Here is a 15,189-nt window from a genome sequence, read left to right on the forward strand (position 1 = left end):
CAGCTCACTGCTGCTGTGATTGTGGAGAAGGAAACAATCCTGATCTGCTGCTCTTGGGGCTGCTCCTCAAGAGGCTTTCAAGGAAACATGAGCACAAATCACATCTCCTCTCTTGATCACTTCTCCTCTTCTGAGCAAAATCTGTGGCAAAGAGGGGAAGACAGGGAAGGAAAGCATCACAACTGCTCTTCCTGGACAACCTCAAAAAATGATGCTGAAGTTCCAGCCCCTCTGGCATCAGAGGGGCTTTCCATGTCCATGTGTGTTGTCATGCTTCCCTCTGTGTTGGTTTGAAAGACAGGTGTCTGCTGAGGAAGGCAGGAGCCTCCCTTGAAATGGAAAATGTAAACCCCCTCCTTCTGAATTGTTATAATTTTGAAATTAAGGGGCTCTCAGGCAAGGATATGGGATATAGTTCTTTACTAGGAAAATTAAAAATACAGATCCGATAGTACAAAAAGGTAAACAGAGTCAGAGCAGGAGCTGACCCCCTGTGTGTCAGGGTGGTGGCACAGCCCCATCCCATGGGGGCTCAGCCCTCCTGCAGTGCCAGCTGTGCTTCTGCTGGAGCAGGGATCCTGCACAAGGGGGGAGTTTTCCTCTGGAGCTCCAGGGCTGCTGGAGATGGGCCTGCTCTCCCTCTGGGAATGCAGGGCAGGAGAAAGCTGCTCCTCTGGGAATGCAGTGGGCAAAGGCTGCTGTGCTGTTCCAGGCTCAGATTGTATCCAGGTAGGAATGCTTGGCTCCTGCCCTGGGCAGAGCATCTCCCCATGGGATGATGGAATTTTCTCAGCCATGCAAGGACACTCACTGGCCATGAACAGCAGAGATCTCCTGGAGGGAGGATTGGCTGTGGGAGAGATAAAGAAATCTGCCCAGTGAACAGAAGAGAACTGTCCAGCTCTGACACCTCCAACCTCAATGGTGATAGAACACACACCACCAGCCCAAGACACCCTCACACCTGTGGGTCAACCCACAGCTGGTTTCCACCCCAAAATGGGGCTTTCCATCCCAAACTGCTCTATTTCCATGCCATGGCCACCTGCATTTCATCCCCTCTTGCTGACAGATCCTCAGGTCCCATTACCTGCACTCAGGTAACACCTGACATTTCCCCCAGAGAGACTTTTTGTTGCTCTTTTGAGTGCTGGTGTGTGACACCTGATTTTATGGAGCTGGTTTGCTCCTCCCACTGTCACAATTCCAGGGCAAAAACATTTAATTGGTCACTGAATGAGGAATGATTTCAGCTCATTTTCCTCTGCAGTGCTCAGTGGCACACTGGGGCCTTCAGTCTGAAATCCAGTGTCCCAGTGATCAAATTCCAGCAGCCCCTTAGGACAGGACAGGATGGCGTGCTAAAGACAGAAAAATCCCTTAGACAAGGAAAAATCCATTGCCACATCTTGCTAGAATTTGAAATATAGAGGATTCTTAGAAAAAAATTTACAAACTTTTGGTTTGTAAATTAAAACATAGAATTAAACATTAAAAGATTTGATCTGAAATTTTAGAAAATACTTCTAAACTTAAGCATTAGAAATGAGAATGTAGATTTATAGTTCAAAATAAAAACATGTTAAACTAAATAGAAGAAAACTTAGAGTTGTAGAATACAGTATTGTAAGTTTGTGTATTATTACAGAATTAACTAAAAAAGTTTATATTGTAACACGAGTCTATAAGATGAAATATTTAAAGATTAAGTCAAAAATATAAATATTTTTGTTTATAGTGTTTTATTAGTTAATAAATTTTCAACGCGTTTTGTAACTAGAAGTCCTGTGACCTTCTGAATCATATAATTTATATTCATATAAAATCATATAACACAAGCTGAATTTTATATAATTAATATAAAATCATATAAGGTGAGTTGAACTCACCTTTCTTACCTATGTAAAAGATTTTAAAAGTACATTGCATTATCTAAAACAACTCAGAAGTCTCATCTCTAACTCATTCCAAATTCTTTCACAAATCATCATGACATCTGCCCCTCACTCCCAAGCTCTGCCCTGGAGATCAGGAGAAGCAGCAAATCCCAAACTGTGCTCAGGGAGAGGAGCTCTTAACTTCTTGGGAAGGGCTTGTTTGGGGGTTTTATCTTCTCTGAATGTGCCCCAGGACCTGCCCTTGAACCCCTAAATGCTGCAGGAAGGTGGAGAGCAGAGGGCAGACGTTTCCTTGGGAGCAATCCCGTGTTTGGGCTGGGAAACAGGAGCTGCACCCTGGTGAGAAGGGAGGAAGGAGTGAGATGCTGCTCTCCAGGAGGGATCCAGGCCCTGCCCGCTCAGGGACACCTCGTGCTCGTAAAGCTGAGCAAACACAGGGACGGCGCTTTCCCAAACCTGAAGCGTCAGCAGCACCTCATTATAAATGCTTCATTTAACAGGGCTGCAGATGAAGCCCAGGACTGCGTCCATGTGCTGGGAGTCAGCTCTGCGGTGGCAAAGCAGGGCTCCAGCTCTGAGCTCAGAGGCAGCCAGAGCAGGATGCAATTCCAGGGATGGATCCCCAGGCTGGGATCCTAAACCTGCACAGTGCATGAGAAAAATGGCTCAGTGGTGGTGCTGCTGGCTTGACTTGATGAGCATAAAGGGCTTTTCCAATTTTCACCATGCTATAATTCCATGAAATCCCCCTGCTAAAGTACCTGTGGTACTCCATTTCATCCCTGTGAGGGTCCAGAAGATTTTTGGAAAGAGCCAAACATTCAATTCAGCCTTTGCATCACCAGATGTGACACAAGCACCACTACATGTTGCTTTTTGGGGGTTTTTTTTTGGGTTTTTTTGTTGTTGTTGTTTTGGTTTTTTTTTGTTTTTGTTAAAGTTGGGATTGAAGTGTTTAAGATGACATTTTGTGTTTCGATTTAGGTGTTTATTATTTTTTATTTATATTATACTTGTATAAGGCGTGAGTTTTTTAGTACTTTATTAATGAGGTATAAAATTGTTTACTATTTTTATAAGGATTTTTAAGGTTGAACTATTTAATTCAGAAATGATACTTGAACTATTTTTTTTTTAATTATTTGAAGTTTGTAATTTGGACATTTTAGCTAATTATATGATATTACTTAAACTTATGAAGAAGGTGAAGAAGAATAATTATTGTTTTAAAACTTTTATTTTGTTTTACATATATTGTTATATTCTAAAACTTCAAACTAAGATTTTACTTTGTGATATTATATACTCTTATTTATGAGTATATATACTCTTAAATATGAATTTTAAGAATAACATGAAGATTTATCATAATCTCTTAACTTCATAAGATTTATCTTAATCTTCATGATATTAATTAATTTTGGAAGCTTTTTCTATGGCCTCCAGTCAAATATAGTATTGGGATGCTCAGAGGTTGGAAGCCATCCCTTGCAGGGATTCGTGGCTTCTGGATTTATTCACAGATTCTGGATTTATTCTGGATTTTTCTGGGCACAGCAAGACCTCCCCAAAACCTGCCCTGGCTTTCTTTGCTTGGATAACATTTTTGCAGCAATTCTTGCCAACGCACAGCTTTGCTTAGGCCGCCAAGAGGAATTTCTCCACCAAAAGGGATTTCTCCCTCCCGCCATCACCCTCCAGCAAACCCAAACCTCCCGTACAGCCTAAGAGCGTCACAAGGCTGGGGATGGATCAGGTGGGGAAGGTCTCAGCACGGAGCAAACCCCATCAGCATGACCCCAGCCCTCAAACTGGGATCTGCCTGTGGTGCCCTGCATTTATTTGGGGCAAGCTGGGCCCGGAGGGTGCTGTCTGAGGCAGCTATCTGGTCAAAGGCCTGCGGGGAGCTGGCAGATAGGGCAGGTTAACGTTTAACCCACGGGACTGTAAAGCAGCCTGGGGCTGCTGAACCTTTGGAGTTTGATATGATGATTAGGGAATAACCGCAGTGACACGTCGCAAACTCCCCACAAGCCAGGAGACCTCTTTCCCGGGGGGCCAAATCCTAAATCGCTCAGGTAGGCAGCTGCTCCGAGCTTTGGGGGTGTGGGAGGGAGTGGATGTGCTGACGGGGGCTGCTGGTGGGGCTGGGAAGGAGCAGCTCCATCGGGAGCCTCCCTCCCCAGCAGTGCCCAGCATCGGACTCGCACCCCGGAGCTGCCCCGCTCCAGCAGGGCTGGGCTGGGGGCTGGGACCCCTGGCCAGCCCCACACAGCCCCACAGCACTGGTGTTGAGGTTGGCATGAGCAGGGTGGGCACAGAAAGGCCCCTGGGGGGGCTCAGTGTGGATTTTACCTGGCAAAGCTGTGGAAAGAGGGGGTTTTGTTCTTCTCCTCCGCGCCTGGAAAGCGAGGCCAGACAAGGCGGACGGGGAGGAGGGATTTTCCCTGCCATAATTCGCTTGGGATTTGTTAAAGCGCAACTTTCCGGGGCTTAATCATTAGAGATCTTTCCAGCCGACTTGGTGTCCCTCCTTCTCTTTGCCAGAGATCAGCCTCCCTAGCCGAGGCAATCCCTGCTCCCAAAACCCCCTCAGTTTTCCCTAATCCAGGGCTAGTTTCTGCCCAGCACAGAATGCTCCTCCCAAGCTCTTTCCCTCGGTGGAACAGGAGTTTTGGGTGGGAGCAGGCAGGGAAGGAAGGATGGTTTCAAAGTAGGGATGCAAATAAACACTAGGGAAGGAGGCTGGGCTCAGCATCACTGAGTGGCTTTTGGGGGGCATTTTGTGTGCATTTGGTGGCAGAGCTGCAAAAGCTGTGCCCAAGAGGAAAGGGATTCCAAAGGGAGAAGCTGATGCCCGAGCAAAAGATCTGCTGGATTAGGCATGAAATATCTCCTCCAGGCTTGTGTGCTGCAGCACTTTCATGCTGCTCCAAATTTACCCTGTTTTCCTGCAAATGTCTGTGAGTTCCCACTCTGTGTGGAGCCACCAGAGCTGGAAAACAACCCCCCACCCTGGGAAGCCAGAGCACGACAGCCTCGTGCCACATTGCTCAATCGGACTCCGTCCCCCCGTGTGTCACCCCAGCGAGGAGCTGGGGCAGCTCACAAGGCTGCCCGTTTTGGGGGACAAAATGAAGCATGCTTGGTGTTTATGGGTGGATAGAAAGGAATATTTATTGCTTGGAGCCTGGAAGGAGGGGGAAAATTTCCCAAAACATTGATAACCTAGAGGAAAACAGTTCTTCTATTGACCTATTTGGGTTATTAGGGCAAAGGGTGAATATCACTGTCCAGTCTTTCCAAAGGTTGTTATTCTTCAGGAGGAGCAGTTGCACTGAGGGGATACCAAACAAAATGGCCTTAATTAGATGTGTCCAAGTGGCTCAGCACAGTCAGGTCCGTATTGATCCTGTAGGATAAACATGGCTTTGTTATCTCTTTCATGGAAATGGGAACCAGTTGCCCTTAGCAAAAATCCTTGCATGGAACACATCCCTTGGCTGAGGAAAGGGACTCCTCCTTTTCCAAATAACCCAAAAGTGAAGCAAAATTTTCCACAATTTTTGGGGTAAAAGCTGCTGGATTCATCTTGCTCCTGGATGGATGGACCAAAGGCAGAGGATGTGCTGCAGTAGGTGTGAGGGAGCCACGTGTAGAAGCAGTCATGGAGAGCTGGCATCATAAGAGGTTTTCTTCTTGTTGGTGTGGGCTTGCAAGGTATAAAAGGACATTTTCTTGCCTTGGCACTTCAGAATTTCAGCAGAAACCTAAAATAAATGAGAGTGGAGAGAGGAAAACCAGACACAGTGATACTCTGATAGAAGGTAAAAGCAGAACCTTCCTTTTCTTGATGCTGTGATATAATATATATTAATAAGTTGGTGCTGTTTTCAAAATTTCATCACAAATGAGGATGATATAGGAAATATGGATAGTTTGCACTTCCAAAGGTGTTAATTTCACTTTAAACTTCTGAACAAAATGCTACTTCCCTCTCTCCTTTTATTTCCTTTTCTTTCTTGCATGGTGGCCCTTGTTAATGATAATCCATTTTAAGGGCAAATCCCCAAAATTGATTGAATTCCAGAACTATTATTTCTATTAAGTGTGGCTGGGTTGATTCTTTTTTAAAGCAGAGCTGAAAGCACTGCCTGAGTTTGCTGCAGTCATTCACATTTTACATCAACAGCCACGGAAGGGGGGTTTTCCCCTGTGAGGGTGGATTTGCTAATTGATTCCTGGCTCAGGGAACAAAGAAGGAGAGAAAGTAGTCGTGTTTCCTCTGGGTGACAGGAATTCTCCTCCCTTAAAGTAAAAAAAAAGTATGCCAGCACACTGGCACTGCTGCAAGGACTGGGGCTGGTGCCTGCAATAAGGGGAGAGGGCTGGAATTCCACAAGTTTCAGAAATAAAACATCCCCCCGTGATTTGTATCCTGGAAATCATCTGGATGCACTGATGGACACATGGATGTGGCACCTGGGGACGTGGTTTGGTGGTGGGTTAGTGGTTGGGTTTTTGATGATCTGAGAGGGCTTTCCCAACTTAAATGATTCTGTGATTCCATGAGATGGACCCTTGGGTGGCAGAGGTGGAAAAGTGCCCTGTCCAAAAAGAGTTTAGATATGTAACTCAAGGGAGGCAGGAAGGGAGGAAGGAGTTTTCCAATAAGTGCTTGGAAAACTGCAGGGTGGAAAGCCTGTTTTCCTGGGCTTGGGATTTGTTGGGTTGGGATTTATACCCCAAAGAAAAGAGGGGTTTGCTGTTTCCATCCCGAAGAAACCCCACTGATGGGGGAAAGCTCTTCAGCTTATCAATTACCTGTGAATGACGTTGGGCTGGTAATTAGTAGGTGCGAACTGGCTGCTCAGAGTGGGGCTACCAAACTATGCCGGGGTTGTCCACAGCCCTGAGGGTGCAGTCCAGTCTTGGCCTCCTTTGGAAGAGGGAGTGGGGCTTGAAGGTTCCTTGGGGATAGGGGTGGGGGCTTGCAGGTTCCTTTGGAACCAGGGGTGGGGGCTTGCAGGGGCTGGTGCTACCCTGGGGTGAGGGTCTCCAGCTGGACCCCACTCCCAGCAGGACCAGCTCCACAGCTCCAGGTGAGTCCATTCCTGAGGATGGGCATCCTGCTCCTTCCAGGGGGCAGGGTTGTTTCCTTGGGGCTTTCTCCAAAGGCAGGAATGTGTGGAAGCACCAGGCACAGATTAAAGCCAGATCTTTGTTAGGAACTCCCCCAGAGCCCGGGCTTGCAGCAGGCTGTGGTTAATACTTCATTGCAACCTTGAATGCTCTTGCTCCCTAATTCCAAGTGGATTGCTTCAGCATATCCTGGAGTGCACCAGTGTCTAGACATGCTGGTCTAGAGTTGAAATCTTTGCAGGATGCCTTACGAGAAGAGCCCAGAAGAGCTCGGCTGTCTTATCTAATAAGGCAGAAGGCAGAGAGGGATATTGCTGCCGCTGGAAAGGCATCAGCCAGGAAGATGCTCTGTTCCCATCCATCCGCCAGCCCCGAGGCTTGTGCTCACTGCTCAGCGTGAAATCACCCCCGGAGGGAGAGAGACCTTCCTGGAAATGCCTCCTCCCTGCAGGAGAGGATGCGTGCCCTTAAAGGATCCACGTGCAAGTGCATCCAAAGCAGCAGCCCTGCAGGAATCCAGCCTGGCAGCGCTCAAGTCCAGCTCTCAGGGCTGAGAGAGACCCACCGAGGGCTGCAATTTGATCCCTCGATTCCCTGATGAAGCCAGGATGCTCCAAAAGCAGAATATAAGGGGCCAGATTTGCAGTGTGACAGAGCTTTCCCCTATAGGGTGGATATGGGGTGTCTCTGCCCAGGCAGGGGAGGGTGCAAAACCAGTCTGGATTTTAGCTGGGGTTTGTGGTTTTTTGGGGTTTTTTTGAACGCTCACTTTCTGCAGCAGCCTGGGAAAGGCTCCAAGTGGTTTTTGCACAGCAGTGTGCTAATCCTGCCCCATGCCTGCTGAACGCCAGCTCCGGAGGGGGCAGCAGGCACAGACACCACAAACATCAGCAGGGTTTTGTTGCTGCGCTCAGAAGGGCAAAACAAACCCATAACGGGGCTCCAGCTGCTACAGAAAACACTCATTTGGGAATTAGAGACACGAGAGAGCTGTTGCGCTGGATAATCCGTGTCCCAGCCTCTGCACGTTGGTAGTAATTAAAACACTGGAGAACCTGGGAGCACGGGCAAAATAAAAATAAAATCAGAAGAGCCTGACCAACCTCTGCATTAAATAGATCCAAAATCTGGCATTACAGAGGTGCCTCTGTTTGCAAATGTTGCAGTCACAGTCTCTGGATCGCAGTGTGACAGAGCCCGAGTGACACAAGACTGAGATCCTACAAATTACTGGGTTTGTTCCCCATTTTTGATGCTGGGAATAATCCATTTCAATTGAAAGCAGCTGTTGAAGACTTCAGGGCACAAAGGCATAGAAGCACAGGGCAGGGAATGGCCAAAAACAAAGAGGGCTGCCCCAAACATTGGCTCCTCCCTCAACGAACCGCAAAAGCAGCTGATAAAAATGGGGTTGGTGCTAAAAGCTGGGGGGAAAAGGCTTTTTCTGTCATTTTTGCAGAATCCTGACACACTCAGAAAATCAGCTGTAACCAGACAGATTGCACTTCTTTACCTGCATTTCTTTACATGCAATGCTCACCTTGTGTGCACAAAGGGACTGCTTGCAGGGGGATTGTTTAGGGTCTCCTCCCAAAGATCTGGCAGTAGTAGGGGAATTGTTTAGGGTCTCCTCCTGAAAATCTGGCAGGAGCAGGGGGATTGTTTAGGGTCTCCTCCCAAAGATCTGGCAGTAGCAGGGGGATTGTTTAGGGTCTCCTCTAGAAAATCTGGCAGTAGCAGGGGGATTTAGGGTCTCCTCCTGAAAATCTGGCAGTAGCAGGGGGTTTGTTTAGGGTCTCCTCCCAAAATCTGGTGGTAGCTCAGGGTGCAGGCACAGCAATCCACCTTCCTTCCACCTTCCTGCTGCTCTGGATTTCCCTTCTGCCCAGCATCCCCACCAGGGTGCCTCATCCCCCTTAACCCCTCCCAGCCCCTTTTGGCCCTGTTTGCTCTCCAGGCAAGCCTGGCAGGCACCACCTTTCCTTGCCTCGACCTTTCTACAACAAAATGCAATTTTAGGCAATAACAACCGTGCTGGATGACAGAATTTGGCATTTTCCTGCATGGAGTCCTTGGTGCCACTGGCCTCCAGCTCTGGCTACAAGAACCTGAGGAGGGAACTGGGTTTGTTCTGGCTGCTGTTCAGTGTCAGCCTGAGGCTTCAAGCTCAGCCTTGCACCTACAGACCTTGCTTTCATGCCTGGAGCACATAAATGGATTTTGGACAAGCTCAAAGCTCAGTATTCAGGAAAAACAGGGAATCACCAGTAGTGAATCCATGTTGTTAATGTCCCTTTCCCAGGGTGTAGCCCAAGTCAGATTCCCGTTTTATCATGTTTTTAGCTCAAACCCAACCCAAACCAAAAAATCTTGAATCAGCCATGACCTAAAACTTCAGCTCTGAATCAAAATGTCTGAACCCAAGGTTGCTCCAGCCATGAGCTGAGCTAAGATCTGAAGTTCTCCCGTGGTCTTTATTTTCAAAAATAAGAATAGACCAAATCTGGGGCTAGGTCCTGTTTCTCATGGAGTGCTGGACGTGGCTGGTACAAGGTTGCCTTCCCAGTGTCAGCACCACACAAGGCCTGAAGGACTCGTTGTTGCATACTCAGTGCAGGATTAAGCACTTACATATTTTTTCCTCCTGAGGCACCACCAAAAGGCTAAAAATTCATTCTGCATCTCTCCAGGATCTGACTGGGTTTAAATGCTGTTTATTTCCATTCAGCAAGGGGGACATTTCTGCTTTTTCCATGGTCTCTGCTGTTCTGTTTTGGTTTTATCTCCGAAATAACTGATTTAGGAAGAGCGACCCTGTAAACTTTCTCAAGAGGGTGGACTTTCTCCTCCCAGCTGTATTAATTGATTTAATTTATCTTAAATTTGATTGCAGTGAGCACCCCTAATTAACCTGATTTTTTGCTGATAATCACTCCCAATGGAATCAAATCACAAATCCGGGGATGGATTGACCGGCACACAGAAAGAAGCCGCCCTCCGTGCATTAATTCAGCGAACGGGATATAATTTGATCCAGGTAGGAATTCACGGTCCCATCCTTTTGTGCTTCATCCTGAAGCTTCACTGGGGGCGTGAGCAGCCAATCCAGGCTCCTGAATCACTCCTTGCTCCTTCCTTTTTGCTCTGTTTCTCGCTCACATCAGTGCTGACCATCACTGTGTTGTTTTTCACAAAGCAGGGTCTTACTCCTCAAGGAATTCCTTGCTTGATGGGAAATTACAATAAAGGTGGGGGTAGGACAACCCTGAGCACTGCTAAGTGTTGGGAAAGGTCAGGATTGGTGTCTCAAAACCGAAGAAAACCCAGAGAGCAAAGTTTCAGAAGAGGGATGAGGTGGGAAGTCCAGCACGTCGCCTTTTGTGCAGATCCTTGCACAAGTACATGGGAGACAGGTGCCTCACCTGCTCCAAGGTTTGTTCCCAGTTTAGGTTCCAAGGTCTCCAAGATCCAAACCTCCCGTGGTTAGGGCAGGTGGAGTCTGGGCATGACCTTCAAACCCACCTGAGAAAGCCTTCCTTAGCTTCCATGACCCAAACAAGCTCAGCCTTGGAGAGCACTGGGCCACGCCATGGCCAGCCTGGCATCCTGGAAGAAGGAGCTGGAAACACTGGATTTTAAGCAGGTGGAGGCCGTGAACCTCACCTTGTTTTGCATGGCACTAGAGGGCACAACAGCCCCAAGCACAACCTGAGATTCCTGGGGAAAAGCACATTCCAGGGCCAGGCCAGCAGCTGGGTTTGGTGCCCTTTCTGCTGTACCTGACCCATAAGATAAGGGACTCCTGTGTGTCTTAGATTTGCTGTGGCTTTCTTAGAATCACAGGGGTTGGGAGGTTCCTTAAGCCCATCTCATTCCTGCCCCATGCCATGGACAGGGACACCTTCCACTGGCCCAGGTTAATCCAAACCCTGTCCACCTTGGCCTTGGAATTATCCTGGGGTTCAGTTTTTCAATTTTCCCTACTGTCACATCGTTCCTGCCCCGTGCCATGGACAGGGACACCTTCCACTGGCCCAGGTTAATCCAAACCCTGTCCACCTTGGCCTTGGAATTATCCTGGGGTTCAGTTTTTCAATTTTCCCTACTGTCACATCTGGCAAAGCTCACTCCTACAGCACAGATTTCAGCTCCCAATCCCCCACACACTTCAGCATCTTCTTGCTCTTCTCTCTCCTTTCCTTTTCCATTCCATCCTTGCTATTTTATCTTTTTCTCTTCCCCTCTTCTCCTAATTTCCCTGTACCTTAGGGATTTTTCTTCCAGCCTGTCTGTGGATGCAGCCAAACATCTTCTTCCTCAGTGCACACCTGGGTCGTTCATCTTTGGCAGGTGGCTGATTTCCACTTTCCCTCCAGCACCTTTTCAAGCAGGGTTTTCCCTACTGTCAATCTGGCAAAGCTCACTCTTACAACACAGATTTCAGCTCCCAATCCCCCACACACTTCAGCATCTTCTTGCTCTTCTCTCTCCTTTCCTTTTCCATTCCATCCTTGCTATTTTATCTTTTTCTCTTCCCCTCTTCTCCTAATTTCCCTGTACCTTAGGGATTTTTCTTCCAGCCTGTCTGTGGATGCAGCCAAACATCTTCTTCCTCAGTGCACACCTGGGTCGTTCATCTTTGGCAGGTGGCTGATATCCACTTTCCCTCCAGCACCTTGTCAAGCAGGGTTTGTTGAGGTGCTGCCTTCCAGCCACAAATGAAGCCACTGCAAATTTAGAGAAGGGTTTATTTCTTGCTGTGCTCCCTCACACACCAGCTCAGATATAAAATCAAATGTCCCCAGGACTCCATCACTGCTGAAAACATTGGAAAAACAGGAATGAGAGTGGATAATTCAGGTCCTGTTCTAGGCTTGAGAAAATGAAAAGGATTTGTAATATATTCTTGTTTTCTTGTAAGGATCGCTGTTTGTTTACGTTCCTCTTAAATCAGCTGTACAAGGCATTCGCTTTCCTGGAATAATCCCAGAATGGGAAGAGAATAAAGAAATGGTCAGGGAGCCAAAAATGGAAAAATTCCTGAAGCCCCAGCTCCTCTGGGAGTTGGAAATCACTGTAGGGAAAGACAGAGGAAGGAAGGAAGGAAGGAAGGAAGGAAGGAAGGAAGGAAGGAAGGATAAAAATAGGGGAGGAGAACAGAGATACACTCATCTAGCAGAAAGAGAGAAAAAGGGAAATACTGACTGGCCTTCACCTCTCTGAATATTATTTGGGGCCAAGATTTGCTCTCTGCCAGAAGGACCTCCTGGGTGGGCAGGTGTCATCCTCAGACTGGATGAAAATCAAGACAAGTTATAAATTTGCAAGTGCTCCATTGCCCAGCCCACAGAGATTCCCCTTCCAGAGCCAGGAGGATTTCCATTTTCCAAGGAGTTACCTGACTGTCTGCACTTGGACTTCTGAAGTAGCCCAGCCTTGGCAGCAGGACACTGCTGAATTCATGAAGAGCTGAAGGGAAGGAGTGTGTCTGCCTCAAGGGTCATTCCCAGAGACAGGGCTGGTTTGATCCATGTTTAAATGTCGATAGCTGAACCTTTCTTTTCTTCTCCACGGCAGGAAAATGGGCAGAGGAAATATGGGGGACCACCACCGGGCTGGGATGGCCCTCCACCAGAGAGAGGCTGTGAGATCTTCATTGGGAAACTGCCCCGAGACCTCTTTGAGGATGAACTTATCCCCCTCTGTGAAAAGGTGAGGCTTGGTGGCAGCTGATCAGTTACTGGTGGTCAGAGCTGCATTTCAGGGCTGAACTGAGCTGATTCCTGGCCAGGCTGGGCAGGACTTGGAGCAGTCTGGTCCATGGAAGGCGCCCCTGCCCATGGAACTTTAAAATTCCAGTCTTCTCTAAATACTTCCACCTTGCTGACAAATCTCTCTCACTTGGCAGATTGGCAAAATCTATGAGATGAGGATGATGATGGACTTCAATGGCAACAACAGGGGCTATGCCTTTGTGACCTTCTCCAACAAACAGGAGGCCAAGAATGCAATAAAGACACTCAACAATTATGAAATCAGGTAAGCAGGGAAAAAACACCTTCAAAGAAACTTTAAATTGTATGTATCAGTCTATTTTGGCATGTGAGTGATATTTTTCCTGGCAGTCCAGAGCAAGATTATTTAGATCCCTGTGTTTTGAGGGGAAATCTCCTCCTGTCTCCCTGTGCAGTCACTGCTCATTAAAACCAACATCTTTCACAGGAAATTTCTTCTTCACAATTAAAAACGAAAAAAAAAAGAAAATAAAACCAACAACAACAACAAAATCTATCAGAACATTGGAAAAAAATGTTCTGTTTTGGATCAAATTAACTTTCCCCTAACCAGTGCTGTTTATTATGTTCCCCTCAGGTTGTTTGTTGTTGATTTATTCTATTCACAGTCTCCCTCGTGACAGATTGTGCAGATATGTTCTGGTAGATGGAGCAATTGCAAAAAATGGTGAAATAGGATGGAAACCAATTGGCAAAATAGTGACATTTCCTATGAAGAAAAGGAACAGAAAAAGCCCTCATGTGTGAGGGAACAAAACACCCAGAAATCAACAACAGATGGGCCCAATAATACGTGTTGGTTGGATTTCAACCATACTAAATGTTTTTTGCCAGTTCAAAGTGGGATGAGTTGGTGCCTTTGCTTACAAACTTTTTGGGATAAACCATTCTAGCAATTGTATGGCTTTTCTAATAGAAAAGTGATGGGTTGTGAACTGCTTTGATCAGATCAAGGCACATGGAGGTCTTGGAGATGTCCTTTGTAGCAGAGGTTAGAAGGTCTTGGGGATCAGGCTTCAACCACCTCCACCTCCTCCACTTCCTACCTTGGTTCCAAGGACTCCTCTAAAGAAGTTTTGCACTTCTCCAGGCCTTTAAGAGATACTTGGACCCCAAAAAGGTGAACAAAGGAAGTTTTTATTTTGGGGTCTGCACAAAAGTTTGCATTAGTGAGTCCTCAAATGGTGCCTCTCAATGACAAGGGATTTTCTTCCCCCAAAACCTCAGTCATGAGGTGAGTGGGAAGCTACAAGCTACTGGTGACAACACAAGGACCTGGGTTAGGGGAGTGCAGTTGCCTGGTGGCAGCAAGAAGGAGAACCTCAAGTAGGAAAAGCAAAATTTGGCTTTGGTTTCTCCCTCAAATCCTTCATTTCAGCGGTGCTGCGTGACTTTGATGTCAGATTTAGTAGAGTGGCAGCTTTTGCACCGAGCAAGGCCACTGGAATATCTCAAAGAGCAGCTGACACCGAAGCCTTGTGCTTGGCCTTGTGTTTTGGGACAGAAGAAGGGCTTTGCTTTAACCTTCCCCTCTCTTGGCTCCTGGCTCCTGACAAAGCAGCTCCGTCGTTCCAGGAACGGGAGGCTCCTGGGCGTGTGTGCCAGCGTGGACAACTGCCGCCTGTTCGTGGGGGGCATCCCCAAAACCAAGAAGAGGGAGGAGATCCTGGCGGAGATGAAGAAGGTCACGGACGGCGTCGTGGACGTCATCGTCTACCCCAGCGCAGCCGATAAAACCAAAAACAGGGGCTTTGCCTTTGTGGAGTACGAGAGCCACCGGGCAGCAGCCATGGCCAGGAGGAAGCTGCTCCCAGGTCAGCAGGGATGGGCAGGGCTGGCTTTGTCGCTTTTGCACCAGTGTAACAGGAACAGGAGGGAGGCAGTATTGTAGAAAGAGCAAAGGAGGTTTTATTCAAGAGAACCGCGTGGTTTTTATAGAGTGACACGATATTTTATTTGATTGGCTAACTAACAAAAACCTCTTCCTCGCACACTGTGCTTGAGAAGAGCAGAAAGACAAAGTAGGAAAACACCACCTGCAGATTGTTTATAGTTAACAATTTATCACATCCTTACAACTCCTTAAAGCTGTTGTGAGGAGCAATTGCTGTTTCTCTCTCTCTTGTCCCATGGCATCCACATGGCTTCACCTCAGGGGTGTGGTGACAACATCTCCAGGAATCCAAGGAAGTGGATGTGGCTAGGTTTTCTGCCCTCAGAGAGAAGTTTCCTGCTAGAGACACCCAGAGCAGGAGATGTCCCAACACACCATGGGGTGTGGGATTCTCTGCAGCTCCTGCTGCAGCACCGTGCTGATGATCCATGGTCATCCTTCAGGAGCTTGGGTTTATTGG

The 15,189-nt window shown here is 47.4% G+C and overlaps 1 protein-coding gene across 3 annotated transcripts in view; it reads left to right on the forward strand.

The window, feature by feature from the left end:
- The first annotated feature begins 3,865 nt into the window (after positions 1-3,865).
- Positions 3,866-15,189, forward strand: part of A1CF (APOBEC1 complementation factor) — a 29,457-nt gene continuing 18,133 nt past the window's right edge. For 2 of the 3 annotated variants that reach the window (XM_039703728.1, XM_039703730.1), the window contains exons 1-5: positions 3,866-3,976; positions 9,934-10,077; positions 12,618-12,752; positions 12,949-13,079; positions 14,411-14,649. In XM_039703728.1, the coding sequence (XP_039559662.1) occupies positions 9,979-10,077; positions 12,618-12,752; positions 12,949-13,079; positions 14,411-14,649 (604 nt within the window). In that variant the 5' untranslated portion in view covers positions 3,866-3,976; positions 9,934-9,978. The remainder of the gene's footprint in view (positions 3,977-9,933; positions 10,078-12,617; positions 12,753-12,948; positions 13,080-14,410; positions 14,650-15,189) is intronic. The other variant, XM_039703731.1, reaches the window with a different exon arrangement.

The sequence above is a fragment of the Passer montanus genome, unplaced genomic scaffold (assembly GCF_014805655.1).
Source record: "Passer montanus isolate IOZ18808 unplaced genomic scaffold, ASM1480565v1 scaffold167, whole genome shotgun sequence".
NCBI classification, from domain to species: Eukaryota; Metazoa; Chordata; class Aves; order Passeriformes; family Passeridae; genus Passer; species Passer montanus.